Source organism: Fulmarus glacialis, unplaced genomic scaffold (genome assembly GCF_000690835.1).
Source record: "Fulmarus glacialis isolate BGI_N327 unplaced genomic scaffold, ASM69083v1 scaffold36838, whole genome shotgun sequence".
Lineage (NCBI taxonomy): Eukaryota > Metazoa > Chordata > Aves > Procellariiformes > Procellariidae > Fulmarus > Fulmarus glacialis.
In genome coordinates, this window is record NW_009230801.1 from 68634 (window position 1) to 85446 (window position 16813).

The following is a 16813-nucleotide window of genomic DNA, read 5'->3' on the forward strand; positions in this document are numbered from 1 at the left end:
TCTGACTTATGTCTCTAAAGCGGAGAGCAAAACTAACAGGTAGTTCTCAAATTTCCCTCTTTTCAGCTTGCCTAGAAATGGCAAGATATCAGAGCACTTTGTTCAGCAAACCTGGACAAAGTGGACCAGAGTTTCAGCAGTAAGTATGAACATCTGTCTTTGGCAGGTTGTTAGTAGGCTTTTTTATATTTTATCTTCATTACTTTTTTTTTTTTCTTCCTGATTCCAGTTAGTACTTTGGTTTTTCTCCTGCATTTGAGATGTCATCTCTCTGAGTACAATTCTATTCTGCCGAGGGGGAGTTGGAATCAAGAATCCCTCGGATATGGAGGGGAGGAGTTGTTCAGTAGTATTGTACAGCCGCTGTTGCCAGGCTTGTACCCACTTGAAAAGTGTGGGCTCTTGGACTTGGCTGCCTGACACATCCAGCTGATGTGGGCTGGCCTAGCATCTGCTGCATTCATTGTGTTTAATGCTGCATCCATCTGTTTTCTGTCAAAGCCACTGCCAACAAATTACTAATCTATTAGAGAAACATGGAAATAAGATTGCACTCCTCATTCCTGGCAATTCCTCTTGTATTTTGTTTGGCTTTTATTTTGCCTTTTTTTTGTGGTCTGGGAAAGGTGTAAGAATAGCTAGTACTTGAGGTATTGAGGAAATGCTTAGGGAAAAAAAAACATGGAAAAAACATTGAAACTTGTTTTCCTTACTGAAAAGATACCACTTCCCTGTGCTCTTGGACGTGTATCCCTGGAGATGAATGATTAGGAGCTATTTTAACTGAGCCACATATTTTTATGGAGAAGATTCCACTGTTTTTCCTGTGTTGTGCTTACGCTGGAGAAGCCAAAACACAAAAGAAGAGATTTTTTTATCCCAATTCAAAATAGCATTGAAACAGCAATAGTATTTAGCATTGGTGTTTGCTCTTCCAAGCAAAAACATACTTTGTAGACCCTAACTGACAAAACAAATCGGCTTTGTGTAAATTGGACTGACAGTAGCTCCCAGTGATTATGGATGTCAGGTCTGCTAGTCTAGGGAGGGAATGTGCTTCACTTCGGGAAGCAGTGTTACTAATGGCATGTACATAACGTGTTAACTGGCTGTATGTAATCTTTGAGCACACATATACACCATCTTGCTGCATTACATTTTTCTTGCACAAAGCAACTGGAAAACCAGAGCAACATCCAAGTTGCGTGTTACACCTTTAACACTAAGCAAAGCAGTATGAAACTAGTGAACCCTTCAGTTTGTGGTCACGTATGTTGGATCAGAAGTGTGACTTTAGCAGGTCTCAGCAACCAAAACTCTGGTTGGGGGCGATGGCTCACTGAACAGAAAACAGTCAGCTGCCAGTGGCCGAGCCTAGAGGAGGAGAAGTGACAGGGCAGTCTGAAATCAGCATAAAGCTGAATCTGGAGCCTTTCATCTCTGTTGAACCACATATTGGGGATTCTTCTGTGAAGACCCCCAGGCAGAAACTTGGTTTCTAAAACAGAAGAGAATTGTTGCTCCATTTCCTTGGGAAGCGTAGGTCTCATGCGTTCTTGCTGAGAAGAACTTGTAGCAGAGTGAGTCAGTTACTGGGTGGGGAGGAGGGGAGGATTAGCCAAAGCACAGCAGCGTATGAATTAATTATGTGTGCATTCAAATGATGGATGAATATATTTATTTTAAATATAAACAGGAGTTGCATGCCACTGACTCCTCTGCCTGGTAGCTGAGGCCTGAGGAGAGACGTGGCTGATCTCCACGTTCAGAGGAAGAGTCCAAGGGCTGCTGCCTTTGAACAAGCGTGGGAATATCTGAGAGTAGTCAGGAAACTCTGCTCTGCGGCATCCCAGAGGGAGGGAACGGGTCGTGTTTCCACTAATCTGGATGAGATGGAAATAAAGACAAGTCAAAACTGATGACTGAAGTAGTGTAATGTGATCCGTTTCCTAAAATAATTTTCTATCATATCTTTACCTTTTTTTTTATCTTTCTCATGCTGCTTGGGTTTGTTTCTGTAACACTGAATGCTGTACACTCACTTCGTCTTGGGTTTTCAACATGATAGGAAAATCGGCACTCAAATGAGTTAAGCTGCTGCGAGCGGAGCAGTTTGCTCCAGTGACAAAGTAGATTGGGGTCAGCCAGGGTTCTCATGCCGTCCTTCATAAGGCACCTGTTTATATTAGCATCTTTGTACTGTTGCTGATTACTCTTGTAATACTAGTTTTCCTAGAGGAGGTGCACTGTAAGCTATCACCCCTTCTGCTGGCATAGGCAAACTTTGAACTTAGCAGGAAAGCAGGGTAGGCCAGGAGGGAGTGGGAATGTTTCTCGGGGCCCGGCAGCCATCCTCACCGGTCTGTGCCAAAGCATCTCTGACACAAATGGGCAGAACGGTTAGGAGCAAGAAGCCAGTGAGAATAGCCTGTTGCTGAAATTGCAGAAAGACGAAGAATGAGAACATGAAATTACAAAAATAAGCTTCTCCCTTGAGCTTATGTAATGGGTTTCTTACATGCCACATATCTCTCTACTGCATGAGGCAGTTTTGTACTGTGTGCTATGTTGTTAACCCTCTGGAGGCTGTGCTTTTCTGTATTTGCTATTATCCCATGACATATATTAGGCAGAAGATGTTTGAGGGTACGTGAAAATCAGGTTCATAGGATCGTTCAAATTGGAAGGGTGCTCAGGAGTTGTTCTTGCTGACCTTGTATTCAAATCAGCGTCAGATATAAGATCAGAGCAGGTTACTTTGGCTTTGTCCAACTGGGTCTTGAAAACCTCCAAGGAGGGAGTGTGCACAACCTCCTTGGGCAGCTTGTTTCACTGCTTGTTTGTCCTCATGGTGAAAAAGTTGTTCTGACATTGAGGCCAGCGTGGTTCACTTTAGTTCACGTGTGTAAGTTCTGCAGCTGCTAACTTCCTAAATAGAAATATTTGCTCGAAAGTTTAATGTTTTTCTCTGTGCTTTTTATCATTTTGTTCAGGAAACTACTCCAGACCACCGACGTACAGCGGCGTGCCCAACACAAGTTACAGTGGCCCAGGACCCGGCATGGGGATAAATGCCAACAGTCAGATGCATGGACAAGGGCCAAGCCAGCCTTGCGGTACCATGCCCCTGGGACGGATGCCATCAGCTGGGATGCAGAGCAGACCATTTCCTGGAAACATGAGCAGTATGACCCCCAATTCTCCTGGCATGTCTCAGCAGGGAGGCCCCGGGATGGGCCCACCCATGCCAACTGTGAACCGTAAGGCACAGGAGGCGGCTGCTGCAGTGATGCAGGCTGCTGCAAACTCCGCTCAGAGCAGGTATGCATCCAGGTGAAAGGAGCTTAAATGAGTAGGAATGTTCTTCTTGTCATTTCTGAAGTAACGGCACTGTATAGGTGTATGCATATGCATTTATACATGTTCTATCTATGCCCTTATCTCTGGGAGAGATGGCATGTGGGAAGAGTACTTTTCCTTAAACGTAAGGGGAAAGCATGCTACCGTGTGTTTGAATTATCCTCTCGAAAAGCAGCTGTGACAATGGAGATGACGGCCACTTCCAGTTTGGTTCTTGGCACTGTAAGCTTTAGGAAAACCCACAGGGTTGCAGTGATATTAGCAGTCGAAAACAAGCCCTCTGCAACTTAAAATTGATTAGCTGGATATATATATTTTTTATCTCCAGTAGAGAGAGGGCCAACATGTCCTTGGCAGCTTGCCCCTGCCGGAGAGTAAGGAAGCTTATGAAACTGCCCATCAACTCTTGCATTTACTGCCCATGTTGTGAGCAGCAGTGCTGATGACAGTTCTCTTCTACGGGATGTTCTTGTTCCTAGGCAGGCATGCAGAGGGGGAGAGGAGGGCAGGCTGAGGGGAGCAGCTGGAGGGGAAAGGCAGAAGGAGGCATAAAAGCAATCTGTAGTTATCTGGAGTTGATAACTGCCACTTCTGCATCCATAGGAGAGAACCTGCAAACAGGTTTGTAGAGGTTGGAGCCATCATCTGTCTTCTTGTCTCCCCTTTGGGCAGCATAACTGCATGTTGCCATTTGTACATGGATTTTGGCAAAGGCACTTTTTTGTCCGTGGTTATTCTTAAGATGCCTGAATACTTGAAATGAAATCATACTTTCTGGGAAATTTTTCGGATGAAGTAACTTCCACATTTTCCTGGACTGAAATAGCTCCTGATGTATTTATTATCTTTTTCTGTTGCAAGAAGTTCCATTACATTTGAGAGCTACACAAAGCTGGTTGCACTGTTCTGGTGAGCGTGTTTATGTGTGTGTTTGTGTTAAGCATCTTGCATTTATTTATGCATATGCCTACACGCATACAGGTATTTATCATTCAAGGTCAGTGTTCGTGGACACTAGAGTTGCTCTAATTCCAAGATGCAATGTAAAACTAGAAATAGGAAGCTAAGGTGTCCCTGTGTATCTGTTGCTTTCTTGTTTTGTGAGTTTGGAAGGCAGGTGGCTTCTAGTGATAAGCAATAGCAAACTTTTAAAACAATAACAGTAAATTTAGTGTACTTCATGTTCTTGTTCAGTAAAATAGAACCACACTCGCTTAAAATAGACCATACCCCAGCAGATATCTGTGAACCAGCAGTCTCTTGCTTGTGTTGGTTGTTCTAACAGACCTGTCTAGTAGGATTTACAAAAGTTTGCTTCTGTCTGTCTCGTTTAGGCTATAAGCTGATAGGTCAGGCACGAAGGAATAAATGGGCCATCACTGCAGCCGCAGGAACACTTTCTTTATAATCATGTAATGAATGGAAAAGCTTACGTTTGTTGGTCTTTACAGCAAGAAAAGACTTTGTGTTAAGTGGAAGTATTTGGTTGTGATTCAACTTACACTTTGGGCATAGTGTGTGGTGTTTATCAAAAACTAGGTTAAATGATTACCACTCCTATCTCACACCTTCCTCCCAAGTCAGTTTTAGTTTCTAGCTTTGCCTGGGCAAAACTGCACCATTTCAGAACCTTTTTGTCACACACTGCCCATTCCAGTGATCCAGGACCTGTGGAAGGGCTGAGCAGTCATCGAATCTCTATTGCAAATACTGGCAAAAGGGCTATTTATAAACTGCAAATTGAGCAAAAGCTGTCACACCCCTCTGATGCCAGGGGGTTGCAAGCACACTGTTTTCCTCTCTGATCTCAAGTCAACTGTAAGGAAGAAAGCGTAATGGCTTTTGGCTATTCCTGCAAGTCCTCCATACGTGCATATGGAAGGAATGTACTTAGCAGTGATTTGTATTTGTGATACAGAGCAAATCCAAGAGGCTGTTCTTCTGTTCTGCTTTAGGCCACTGTACATTAGGTTGCCTGCTTATCCCAGCTAGTCTGGGGCTGGCGGATGCCCCATGTTTTCTTCACAGCACCCTAACTATGGCAATGCTCAGGCTCCCTTGGTGCACCAGCCTGACCAGTATGGGTAGGTAGCAATGTAAACTGGACTTGCTGTGGGACCTTGGTAAATTTTTTTTAATGTTTAAAAACATGCCATCTGGCTGCTGAAGGAACATAAAAGTCATGTGAAAGAGACACAAATACTTGCATTGTAGAGGGGATTTTAGTTTTTTGTTTTCTTTTTACTCACACCACTGTGACAGTACGATGAAAATCTCTATGTCACTCGCTGACACACCTACATGGTTTTTGGCATGACTCCGTCTCCTTGTGCCTGACCGGGAAATGAAGAACCTCATCACTGAGAAGGAATGAGATCCCTCCTCCCCCTGACCCAGGCATCGTCTTTCTCCCCTCATTGTTGGTGTTCTTGTCTCACAGCGGTGCTGTGCAACCCCATTTTCTTGACTTGGTGGTATTGTCATTGCTGCCTGGGCAGTGAGCTGCAACCCCCAAAGTATGATCCCTTTCTGAGAGGTGGTGTTCTGCAGGAGTGATGACAGGGTTTCTTAATGGGATTTTCAAGAAAGTTTTATTACACTGTAACTGAGCGTACATGTGTTTGAAAAATTTCAGTTAGTCACTAGCACAATTTTTAGGAGCACTAAGTATCCAGTGCAAAACATTCTCCTGAAATACAGCTACTGTTTTCTCACCAGAGTCCTTCACACTGTGATTTCTGTAACCATGTTGTAAATTACAGCACTGGGAGAAAGTACACTGGCTCTCAGCCTGTTGCTCCCTCACAACCAAGTCTAGCTTCACCTGAGATTCAAGTTTCATGGACTCCCCTGCCATCATGTTATTTCAGTTGTTACCTCCGTAGAAAATCTAAAATACCCAAATTACTGCTGCCTTCATAGTTATTAACAAGTTTTAATTACCAGTTTTCTGTAGCTGCCTTTGTTTGTTTGTTTTTCCCTTAATAACATCATTGATATATGTGTATATGAAAAAGGACAAAGTAAAACAAAAAATTAGAACACAAGTCTCCTGTTCAAAAAGCAGAAATTAGTGAAATGGGAGAGCACTTGCACCATACTATTTTGTCTAACTGGAAAGACATTGACTGTTATGCCAAAGTGCATGAATAGTGTCCAGCCTTTTTCTTTGAATATCTTGAGTTTATAAGATTCAGCTGTGGGGTTCAAAAACTGTTGGGTTTTTATTACTATAAAACACACCCCTCTATGTAGAATTAAGAAAATTAAATGATTGTGTCAGAGTCATGGTTACACAGCAGTATTTCTGTTTGAGTTGGTTGTGATCGCCTTCAAGGTCAACTTGTTGAATCAGTAGCCAAGTATCAATAGGGAAGAGAAATTTGTCTTCAGCTGTTAATCCAGGATCTACCCTTTACCAGCTCAGGAGTCTCATTTAGACACAGAAAGCTGGTTTGCCTCTGCCTTGCCAAGCCACGCTAAGCAGCTGTGTAAAATGAATTTAAATGGCATGCATCAGAATAAAATCACTTCCACTGGGGCAGAAAATCAATGTTCGTTAACCAGGGCTGGATGATCAAGATCTGAGTGTCAGCCAGTTATACCTAGGTATCATCCTCAGTGCAGACCACCACCCTTTTAATTAGAAAAGATAAAATCCTATAAATAAAAGTGGTGGCTGTGGAAGATACTAGGTTTACACCATTTGAATTAGCCTTTGACTTCACCTTGAGGCCTGTTATATGTTAAGCTTAGATTAATTTCTACAGCTACATAATACCTTCCCTGTAACCTAAAATCTTACGATGTGCTAGTCTGTCTTGTGCATGCAGGCCAGTGTTTCCCAAATGATATCTAGCATGTCAGGCAAAGAAGAAGAAAGGTGTTTTTAAGACCTCGTCATTGAACCGGCAGTATCTGTGGTTTCACGCTACCCAGGATGTTTAAGCTTGGTCTGGGTAACAGTTTACAGCAGGCAATGCTAAATAACTCTCTAATACCCTGTATAGTAATTCCCCTTATTTTCAGGAAGACAGTGTGAAGGAACTACAAACCACTGTTTTCCTTTTTATATCTGTCTTGGCCTCAGCACACCCATACATTGGCTGTATGTTGAAGACCTAATATATCCACTGAACTCCAAGGAAAGACTTTTCATAACTTAAGTTGGTGTTGGCTGAGACCCCAAGGATTTGCTGCTGCTGGAGGTTAGAACCCAGCGGAGGCCTCTGAGGACCAGGTGACTCCAAAAAATAAAGTCTTTTATCACACTGTAGTTCTTATAACAATATGTGTATTTATAGTGATAGATAAGTATTTATGTGTGTACAGACCTGCAACACAGTAAGCCGTCAGTAAAAACAAACAATTTTAAGCAAATGAGATAGCATTTTCGCTTGATGTTGATGTGAAAGGCAGCAAATTTAGCCAGTATCTTCTAGTACCAGCCAATTTTGAGTTCCTCAGTTTGTAGATGCCCACCTTGAAACTTCTCAGGACTATGTGTTCGCTGTCTGTGAGCTTTTGTTTGCTAAAGTAAGTGCCCAGTACACGCTTTTGAAAATTGATTATTAGGTTGACACCTGAAGTCAACAGGTGTTTTTGGAGCTAGATGCTTGTCATCATCATTTTCAGCATCTCTTGTGCTAGCAGTGAGTATCATTCTGAGCATGTCGTCTTAGCAGTTGAAAGTGTGACTGTAGTATATGGAAAGGTAAAAATGTAGTTGCGAAATAGCTGGCTTACATACTGTTAGCAGTGCAGCCTTAGGAAGACGTAATGCAGTACTAGCTGGCTGTAAAATACACACCCAGCTGGATGCTAAAATGAGCCTCTTGCTGGTGCAACTACAGTTACCAATACCTGAACTAATTACTATAAAATGAGTTTTGATGTGCCTACGTGAGGAGCAATCCTATCTTTGAAGGCAGCGTCTTTGACCTCAGTGTACTGTACCTTAATATGATTCTCGGGATTGCATGTTGCAATTTTATAAATTAAAGCAATTTTTTTATAATTGCATGAATTTAGAATTCAGTGTCATTGATTTTAGAGGAGACAATTTAGACATAGTAGTTTATTAAACTGAGGAATTGGGATCCAGCTTAGCTATTTGCAACCTCTGACCGTTTTAAATCCTGGTCATTGGGTTGCTAAATTGAGGTGGATATTTACATTATCATCTGCTGCTCCCCATGCCACCTGAGAAATGGTGTTCAGACTTTGTAGTAACATGTGGCGTTGCATTGCTTTAACATACTTGTAGGCACTCTAGAAAGTGGTTCTGATTCTAAACTGCTTAGCAGCTGGTTAGATACTACAGCCTCATCGTGGTGAGGTCAGAAGAATTTTGGTAAGTTTTCGTTCAGTCCTAACTCTGATCTATAAAAGCTGCACTGGTATTAGAGAATTTCTGTTGTACAGAGAAGCAGTTACCATTAGTGTAAATGAGTTTAAAATGTGCATTCTATGTCTTCTTTTTAGTCTGTGTGTGTATATACATGCACATGCACGCTTGCGCCCATACAAGCAGGCTAACCTTCCATCAGCATTTCTCTCCTGCTATGTATGTATAATTCATATTCCATGTCGCTGGTGCCAGCAAAGCACTTTTTCCGTATTATTTTCTCCAACAGCAGGGTAATGCAGCACTGCTGATGGACTAGAAGGTACTGGTGAGGAAATATAGTAATGGACATGGTGCATTAAAATGTCAAAAGGAAGAAGAACGAGGCGGAAATGGGGAATAAATTTTTTAAAAAGAATAATAATATAAATAAAAACCAGAACTCTCTTAGGTGTTTTACATCCTAGAGCCTGTCAATTTCTATGCAGTATTTTCCCATCTAGCCCTTTTGATCTTAAAAGTTGGGTTTAAAATTCTAATTGTGATTTTAAAAGCTGCGGTTATGTAGCAGGAAGACTTGAAGTGCTACAGTAAGACTTACTGTCTTTAATCCCTGGAGAGAGTATATATTTTCCATTGTTTTCCCTTTTCGCCTTAAGCTTGGAGGTGCTGTTCTTCTCTGCTGGGAAGTGCAGTGGAGTGCAGGAAGGTTAAGTACTCATTCAAGTTTCTTTGCTTATTCAAACCAGGCTACTTCTAGATGAAAGGCTGCCAACTGTGAAATCCCCAAAGTAAACTAGGCTAAGATAGGACTGGTAGCCATAATTGGACCAGTGCCGGGGTATGTTATCTGTTGCCTTTGAAATAAGCCCCTAGCAGAAAGGCTCTTTCTGCAGGCTCTTTTATTTAACATTCAGTCACAGGGAAGGAGTTACTCCTGTTCAAATTCAGGCCATTCATAATTCTCCAGTCTCAAGGTGTCTGGTCATTTCCCCTCTACCCCGCTCCTCCGAACACTCCCAGATTTTGGATTTCCTTTAGGGATCCTGATGAATCACCCTGAAATGAGCCCCATTTTGCTTTCTGTTAGTGCTGTTTGAATATCCAGGCAGTACATTTCAGTCCATGAAACTACATTTGGCTTCCAAAATAAAAAGTCCATGTGTCGTTTCAACTGGATGAAGTGGTATTGCTTCTTGGCCTAAATGACTGTATAGTGTTTCTGTGAACTCCAAATAGCTGCTGTGCTTGCCTCACCTGAGGCTGGCAGCGTTTCAGTAACGGGTGGAATATTTTCTCTCTATGCCAAGATCCTGTGTGATTTGAGTGGTTAAAGTCCAAATATTAATGCTTACTGTAAGTATAATTTCTAAGGGAGCTATTAACCAGTATTGACATATTTTTCCTCAAAAGGACGCGTGCTGCTTCTCTCTTCATGAGAAATAATCATTTATATCAAGCTGATTTTTTTATTCTTTCTTTTTTTGAAAGGGCACTTCCTTTCCTCATGTTTTGCTTTTCAAAGCAGAACCATATATGGCTTTTTTCTATAATGTATTAGGAGGGGTGAAGTACAACTTAGCTTTCATGTATTTATTATAGTAAAGGGAGAGCTGGAAATCACACTTCTGTGATTATTTTTTTTAAATAGAGATGCATTGTGTAGATCAGCTCTAAATTGCTGATAAAGAAGTGTAAGGATTGGAAGAAACTTTACATGCTGAGCTAACCAAAGCCATTTCTTGTGGGAGACTGAGAGAAATACATTTTTATCTGGAATTTTGTTTTACTAAAAGGTAAATCCATCATTTTGGAGCCCTGGATGTCACTATGCTGCAGAGCTCGTGCAGGCAACCAGTGATTTGGGGAGACGTTTTTTTCTTTTTTGGTTACTCATCAATCAAGTAGACTGCTGTATGCTGTTCATGCCATTAGAGATTAACCACGGACCTCAAGAGTCCTACTCCTTCCCTCCTTCGGAGAGTAACCATTCTTAAATTGTGAAAGCAGGAGTATGTTGGGAAGGAAGGGTGATTTTCAGAGTCATGAATGAGAATTTTCAGTCGTCTTAGAGACACTTCTAATTTGATTATTATTGTGTCAGGATTAATTTTGGCTTGATTTGGTTATTTAGGCCCTCTATAGAAGTACTAATTATTTTGAAACGAAATTGCAGTGTTGGACTCTGTGTAGTTTATTAACATTCTGCCTCAGAGTTGTATGTTACGTAGAAATTCTGTACTTCAAAAGGTAATCTTGAGGGCATTAAGAAAGCAGTACTTCATTAATTGTTATTGTATAAAAGTAAAGAATAAGGGAGGACTTTAGATTGAGTACTCTTTCTTGGGTAGCAAGAAATGTTTCAGATGAGGAAACTGGATTTTCACACTGTTTGTCTTTTTGCCTATTAGCCAGAAGGTCTACTAGTTTAAATCACAGCACTAGTCAGGAAAAAAACGCCAAAAAACAGGAGAATAGCCATCTGTTTAATGGGACTCATGAAGAAAGCTAATTCCGTGACTGCTCTGTGTGATTTGGCACATACGTTGTGCAAGTACAAGACTGTGATTGAACAGCCTAAGATTTTTGTGACAGAAAGGGAGAGACATAAAAAATGGTAGGAGGATTTCAGGTTTCAAAGCAGTTTTAAGGTTTTAGGTTGTTTTACAATGGTAATAGTTGAGAGAAAATTAAACATTTTTTTTTTAGCAATGCTACCTGGGGAAGTATGAACAGGAAGAGCCCTTTATTGATGGAGTTCAGATGGGAGCATCGGTTCTAATTGGACATATAAGTAACCTTGTAAGAATCATATTAAATGGTAACATAACAGCAATAAGACTTTTTTAATGATGGCCAGCAGTTTCACTAACATGTTAAATACCTGTTGCAGTTGTCACAGTAAGTTTCAGGCATCTTCTGAGCCAAAGATGAAGAAAAGAGCCAGCTGAAACCACGTTGACATACGCACCACATTGCTCTTGTGAAATTGTCTCGAGTGCCAAAGTGCCGAGACTGATGGTAATGGTGGTAGTAATAATATTGATAAACATATAACAGCTCCAGGCTATTGGGCAAAGATAGGAAAGTGAAAATGTGTCTGTTGGGAAATCCCTTTGGAGAACTTCCTCACCATGCTGCTGCACATGCACAGTTGCGTTCAGTGTGCTGTCAGCCAGATGACATTTTACTATGAAAAGATACACTGAAGAGCTGGCATGAAACGATCAGGATTTTATTAGGTTTTCAGTTGGTTGCCAGCACAGCGAGCTCCGTGGAGCTGCAGTGGTGCTCAAAAATGGTGCGAGGATGTGACTGAACATCATAAGAACACCTGAGAGGGTGACAGGAGGTCCACATCCCCAGGTGGAAGAGGAGGGAGCTCAGGGGTCAAGCCTCTCCGGAGGCAGTGCCGCACCGGAGGAAACTGAATCAGTGAAACGCAGTGTGTCCTTAGCTTTTTAGCACCACGCTTTGGTGACCTCCTGGCTGTTCATGTGCTGGGAACAGACTCTTACCCACTTTCAAGTAATCCTTCTGGGAGAGAGTTCATAGGGCCTTCCGACTTTTTAATAAAGCTATTTATAAACATGCGCAAAAATAGAAGGTGCATAGTGAGATAGTCATATGAGTCATTCCCATTTGGATATCAAGTCACACCAGGCTAAATCACCCTTCTTGGCATTCTGGTTCAGCTTGACTGCATTATGCCATACAGGGCAAATTTCTTTTTTTGCTATAAACTCAGTTCATGCATGCCCCTGCTTGCCAGACAGATTACAGCAGCCCTCTTTTACCCATCACACACTCCACATGAGCTAAGAAATATATCTCCTTTTAGTACTCAGATATTATGTCTGATGGGGACAGCATGCAAGCATCTGCCATTAGAGCTGCTATTTAAATCCACATTGTCAGTAAGGTAGGCAGGGGTCACTAAGAGCGGAGCTTTGACGGGACTACAAGCCATTTGACTTGGTCCGCTTTTCAGTAGTCCCATCTCTCTGTCACACAGTATTATATTGTATTTATCTAATACAGGTTGCACTGAATACAAAGTGCTTGGTTTGTTCTTACACAAATAAATTCAAATGCAGAGGTCTTCCTGCACTTCTAAGAATGCTGCACAATAAAGACATTTCAGGGAATCCCTGTGGGTTTGAAGACTGGTGACCAAATGCTGCAGTCACCATGAAATTCAGAGCAAAAAAACTTTAACTAACACAAAAGGAGCTTTATAAAAACAAAAATAAACAGCTGCAACCTAAAAACAAACAAACAAACAAAACCAAACAAAAAACCCTACAGTATTTCACTAAATATCCTTCATGTTTTTCAGTCATACACCCTTATATCATTAGGATCAAATGAAGTTAAGGATTTATTTTTCTAAAGGCTTGTGCTATGTTTTCCTCACTGTATTCAACTTCTTCATTATTCTTCTGGTCATATTTTAGACCATTATTAATCTTGGATGTCTTCCTCAGTTTTTGTTACCTGTAAAATAGGATAGGGAGATTTATTCTGACCTCAGCATGCATTCAGCAGTACAAATGTTGTGTAGCTGTGTTGTTACTAGCATCAATATTCATGAATTAACACGTGCCTCTTTTCTTGCCCTTTCAGTGTTTGATGCGGTGTGACACTCCTGCATTTTACTGGGCTTTAAATTACTACCAAGTAGTAGTCCATTGGGCAGATGTTTTCACTGGGAAAATGGTTAATGTGATGACAACAGCATATAAGCAAACAATAAGTTTTTGTTGCTGCTTTTCTGAGAGGCTGAGCATTGAATCAGTCTGGTAGGAACAACTAATTTTTAAGTTTCTTCTCCCTCCTTGATTGTTTCTTAGTGAAATCCAACTAACGATGATGCTAAAGGCACAAGTATTTGCGTAATCAGAAGAAAAAGAATGTATTTAGAAAGGCTATTTCTGTTATTCTTCCAAAAAGTATCTTACAGAATAATCTTTAGATCGGCCAGATGAAGAAAGCAGGCAGTGTACTTGTTCAGATTGCAGTGGATTACAAGGTGATGTGCACTATCACATAATTATGATGCTAGAAAATTTTTCCCCATTTTAGCGTTGCCTTTTAGGCCTGGTTGTTGGGAAGAATAGTTTGGTGATGGTTCTGTGTACCAAGTGTCAGCAGAGGCGCAAACACACACACAAATGCATGCACCCTGGTACGAATCTGGATGCTTTTTTATTATGTTTCCTAGTGTTTTGTCAGTGTGTTTCAGAGCTTTGGCCTCCGTTTTTCACACATGCACACACACACAAGTATAAAATTTTCTTTTTCCTACTAACCTGAAAAATGGATTTTATCAAAAACCTCATGGCAGACCTAACACCTGTCACATCACCAGCTTTCATGGTTGCTTTTTTAAAACTTTGTTGCTGCAAGTGGCAAGGGTCCCTGCTGAAAATGTAAATCGAGGTTACCACACTTATAATAGCAGCTGACAAGAGGGGAAGATACTTAGCTTTCACATAGAGTGATGTTAAATTTGTTTGTTTTATTTACATGAGAATTGCCTTTAATGCCTTTTTACGGCTGCTCAAGCCAGTATTCAGAGTTTGTGTGTCTTGGCCTTTGCTAACAGCGCTGACGCACTGATGAACTTCCACTCAGAGCAAAGTAAGCAATGTTGGGGTTTATTTTCCCTTGCTCTCTTCTCCCTCCTCCAGTTCTCCCATATCTCCTGACCACAGAAACGGTTTCACTTCTCCAAGGAAGCCCATAATGTAGCAAGAAGGAAAATCCATAACAAAAGAGCGTATGTATCTGCATGCACATGTTTATGTGTAAATTCCCCAGGGAGAAAGCGTTCACAAGTCTCACTCCTGAATTACTCTCATTATAATAACCCATTTGGTGTCAAAGTATGACAGATTATAAGCGCTTAAGGCTAGTCCCAGCTCAAGACAGATTTAAATAAAGTACTTCTGGTTATTGTGCAGGTCAGTGTGTTTAAATAACAACCCCCCCAAATCATACTTTGACATTTAAAAGAGAAAGGAAATATTGTCATGCTGCAGACCTGGCACAGATAAGCACAGGGCAATTTGGTCAGTACACTGTGATTTGTGAGTGCAGCCTAACGCAGTCATTTTCACAGTTTGTAATCAAGTAGCCACCTTAGCAGTGTGTCAGCATTAAAAAAAATGTTCCTTTTAAAATGTTTACACAAATTACTCCCCTGAGGTGCTACAGTGCATTCACTGCAAAGCTGATGTAGGTTAAAGATCTGGAGCAGAAATGGCAAACTTCCATGAGCTTGTGGGCCATTTTATTTTCACCAGCCAATTGTTCAGGTGGCCAGGTCACGGTAACAGGATGATTTTTCAGGTCCAGTGCCTAGGGCAGAATAACTGGGAGAAATCCCTATGTTACATGAGTGCTATGGGAAGCATCAGGAAGCACAGTGCAGAGTTGCATAAAAAATAATAATTGGTGCAAGCTTGTGGCCACCAGGATGCATAAGGTGTGACTCAGTGGCAGCTCTTCCCTACCTGGGCTGTGTGCCCCATCCCGACTCCTGTCCTTGCAGCACTGCTCCTTCGGCATTGCCCCACTGTGCCATGCTGCTGGACTGGGGCTCGCCCAGCTCCTGGCCAGGGTGGCTGCCTCGGAGCCTAGCCCTGCCTCACAGCAGCGTGCACAAGCAGAGGAGCTGCAGGAAGGCACATCTCTGGTAGCACCCTGCTTTTGAGGCTCCCCCGTAAATCCCTCCCTTCCTTCAGGCGGACCTGGCTGAGAGGCTCCACGTTCGTGCTGGAGGGACCTTCCCTGGGAGTAGCGGCTCTCTGTATGTTCCTCCCTGCTCCTCCTCCTGTATCTCTGTTTCATCTCCCTTCTCAGGAGCACCCATCATCCTTCTGGCCCTAAAAACCTTTGGCACCTAGTGAGGATGCTCCCAACCCTTGCTGTTCATTCTTCATTTCCATCTACTCTCCTCTCTGTTTCCATCTTTTCTGCCCCAAACTCTCCTCACCTCCAGCCCTTCTAGACTCCCCACCTCTGAACCCTTCTTCTGTTCTCTACACACTTCCATTCTCGACTCACCCGTGTGCTCAGGCTGTCACAAGGCTCATTACGGAAGCTGGATCATTTTTTCTGACTGCATGAAGGGCTTTGCTCCAATGTTGCAGGTTTAGATTGAGAGGAGAGCATAGAGTGTCAGATGCATGCCAGAAAATCCACAGAAGGTTGTAGAACTTGATCCCTCTGCACACAGCAAAAACCTGAGCTTTGACATGTTTCCATATGAAAAGTTGTGTCTTCATTTCTTGTCCTGCTGAGAAGCATAATCCACTTTTATCATTGTCCATAGCTAAACCACACCTACCTCCGAACTCAATTTTGTAATTAGTTGTCTGTTCAAATCTGAGGAAGACAACAGTAAAAACCTTCATCAGATGGCAACACTGAGGAGGTACTACATCACATACCAGCAAGTATTAAACGCAAGGGCTGCAGAGTGACTTCTGTGTAGCAGTCAGAGACAACGCACTAACCTAATGGTGATTTCAGGTCCAAATAAAGGAAGACATCTCAGTATAAGAGACACGGCTCAGCAGCTGTGATCACTCGTGTGCTCCTTTGTGTTGTCAGTGCTCCTCTTTCTTAAAATTTCTTTGTTCTGCTTTTTAACGATGACCAGATCTCACATGTCATCTCCTCTCTTTAAATACATGGACTTCTGCATTAGCTCAGAAGACACAATTAGATCTGATGCTACTTGTTTTTGCAGAGAAAAGAGATTAAGTGCAGATTAAGTTTCGGGTAGATTGCAAATGAAGGAAGACAAAAGAGCAGAACAGGACCTTCTTAGAAGGGAATGTTTTGAATTTGAGCAGTTGTATTTTGGACCCGATAATACAGCAGACTATCAACAGCACAATGAAGCTGACAATCTAGGATCATAGGGTCATTCAGGCTGGAAGGAACCTCAAGAGGCCTCTGGTCCAACTTCCTCCTCAGCAGGCTCAGCTGAGAGCTCAGGGCTTTATCCAGTTGTGTCTTGAAAACCTCCAAGGACAGAGATTGCACAGCCTCTCTGGGCCAGCAGATCTAGTGCCAGGCTGTTTTCACTGGGAA

At 42.0% G+C, this 16813-nt stretch overlaps 1 protein-coding gene across 1 annotated transcript in view; it reads left to right on the plus strand.

Moving 5' to 3' along the window:
- LOC104081558 (AT-rich interactive domain-containing protein 1B-like) overlaps positions 1 to 16813 on the plus strand; it is a gene marked incomplete at its 3' end in the record, with an annotated part of 78758 nt that overhangs the window by 49555 nt on the left and 12390 nt on the right. The window contains exon 5 of the mRNA XM_009584355.1: positions 2994 to 3321. Within this exon, the coding sequence (XP_009582650.1) occupies positions 2994 to 3321 (328 nt within the window). The remainder of the gene's footprint in view (positions 1 to 2993; positions 3322 to 16813) is intronic.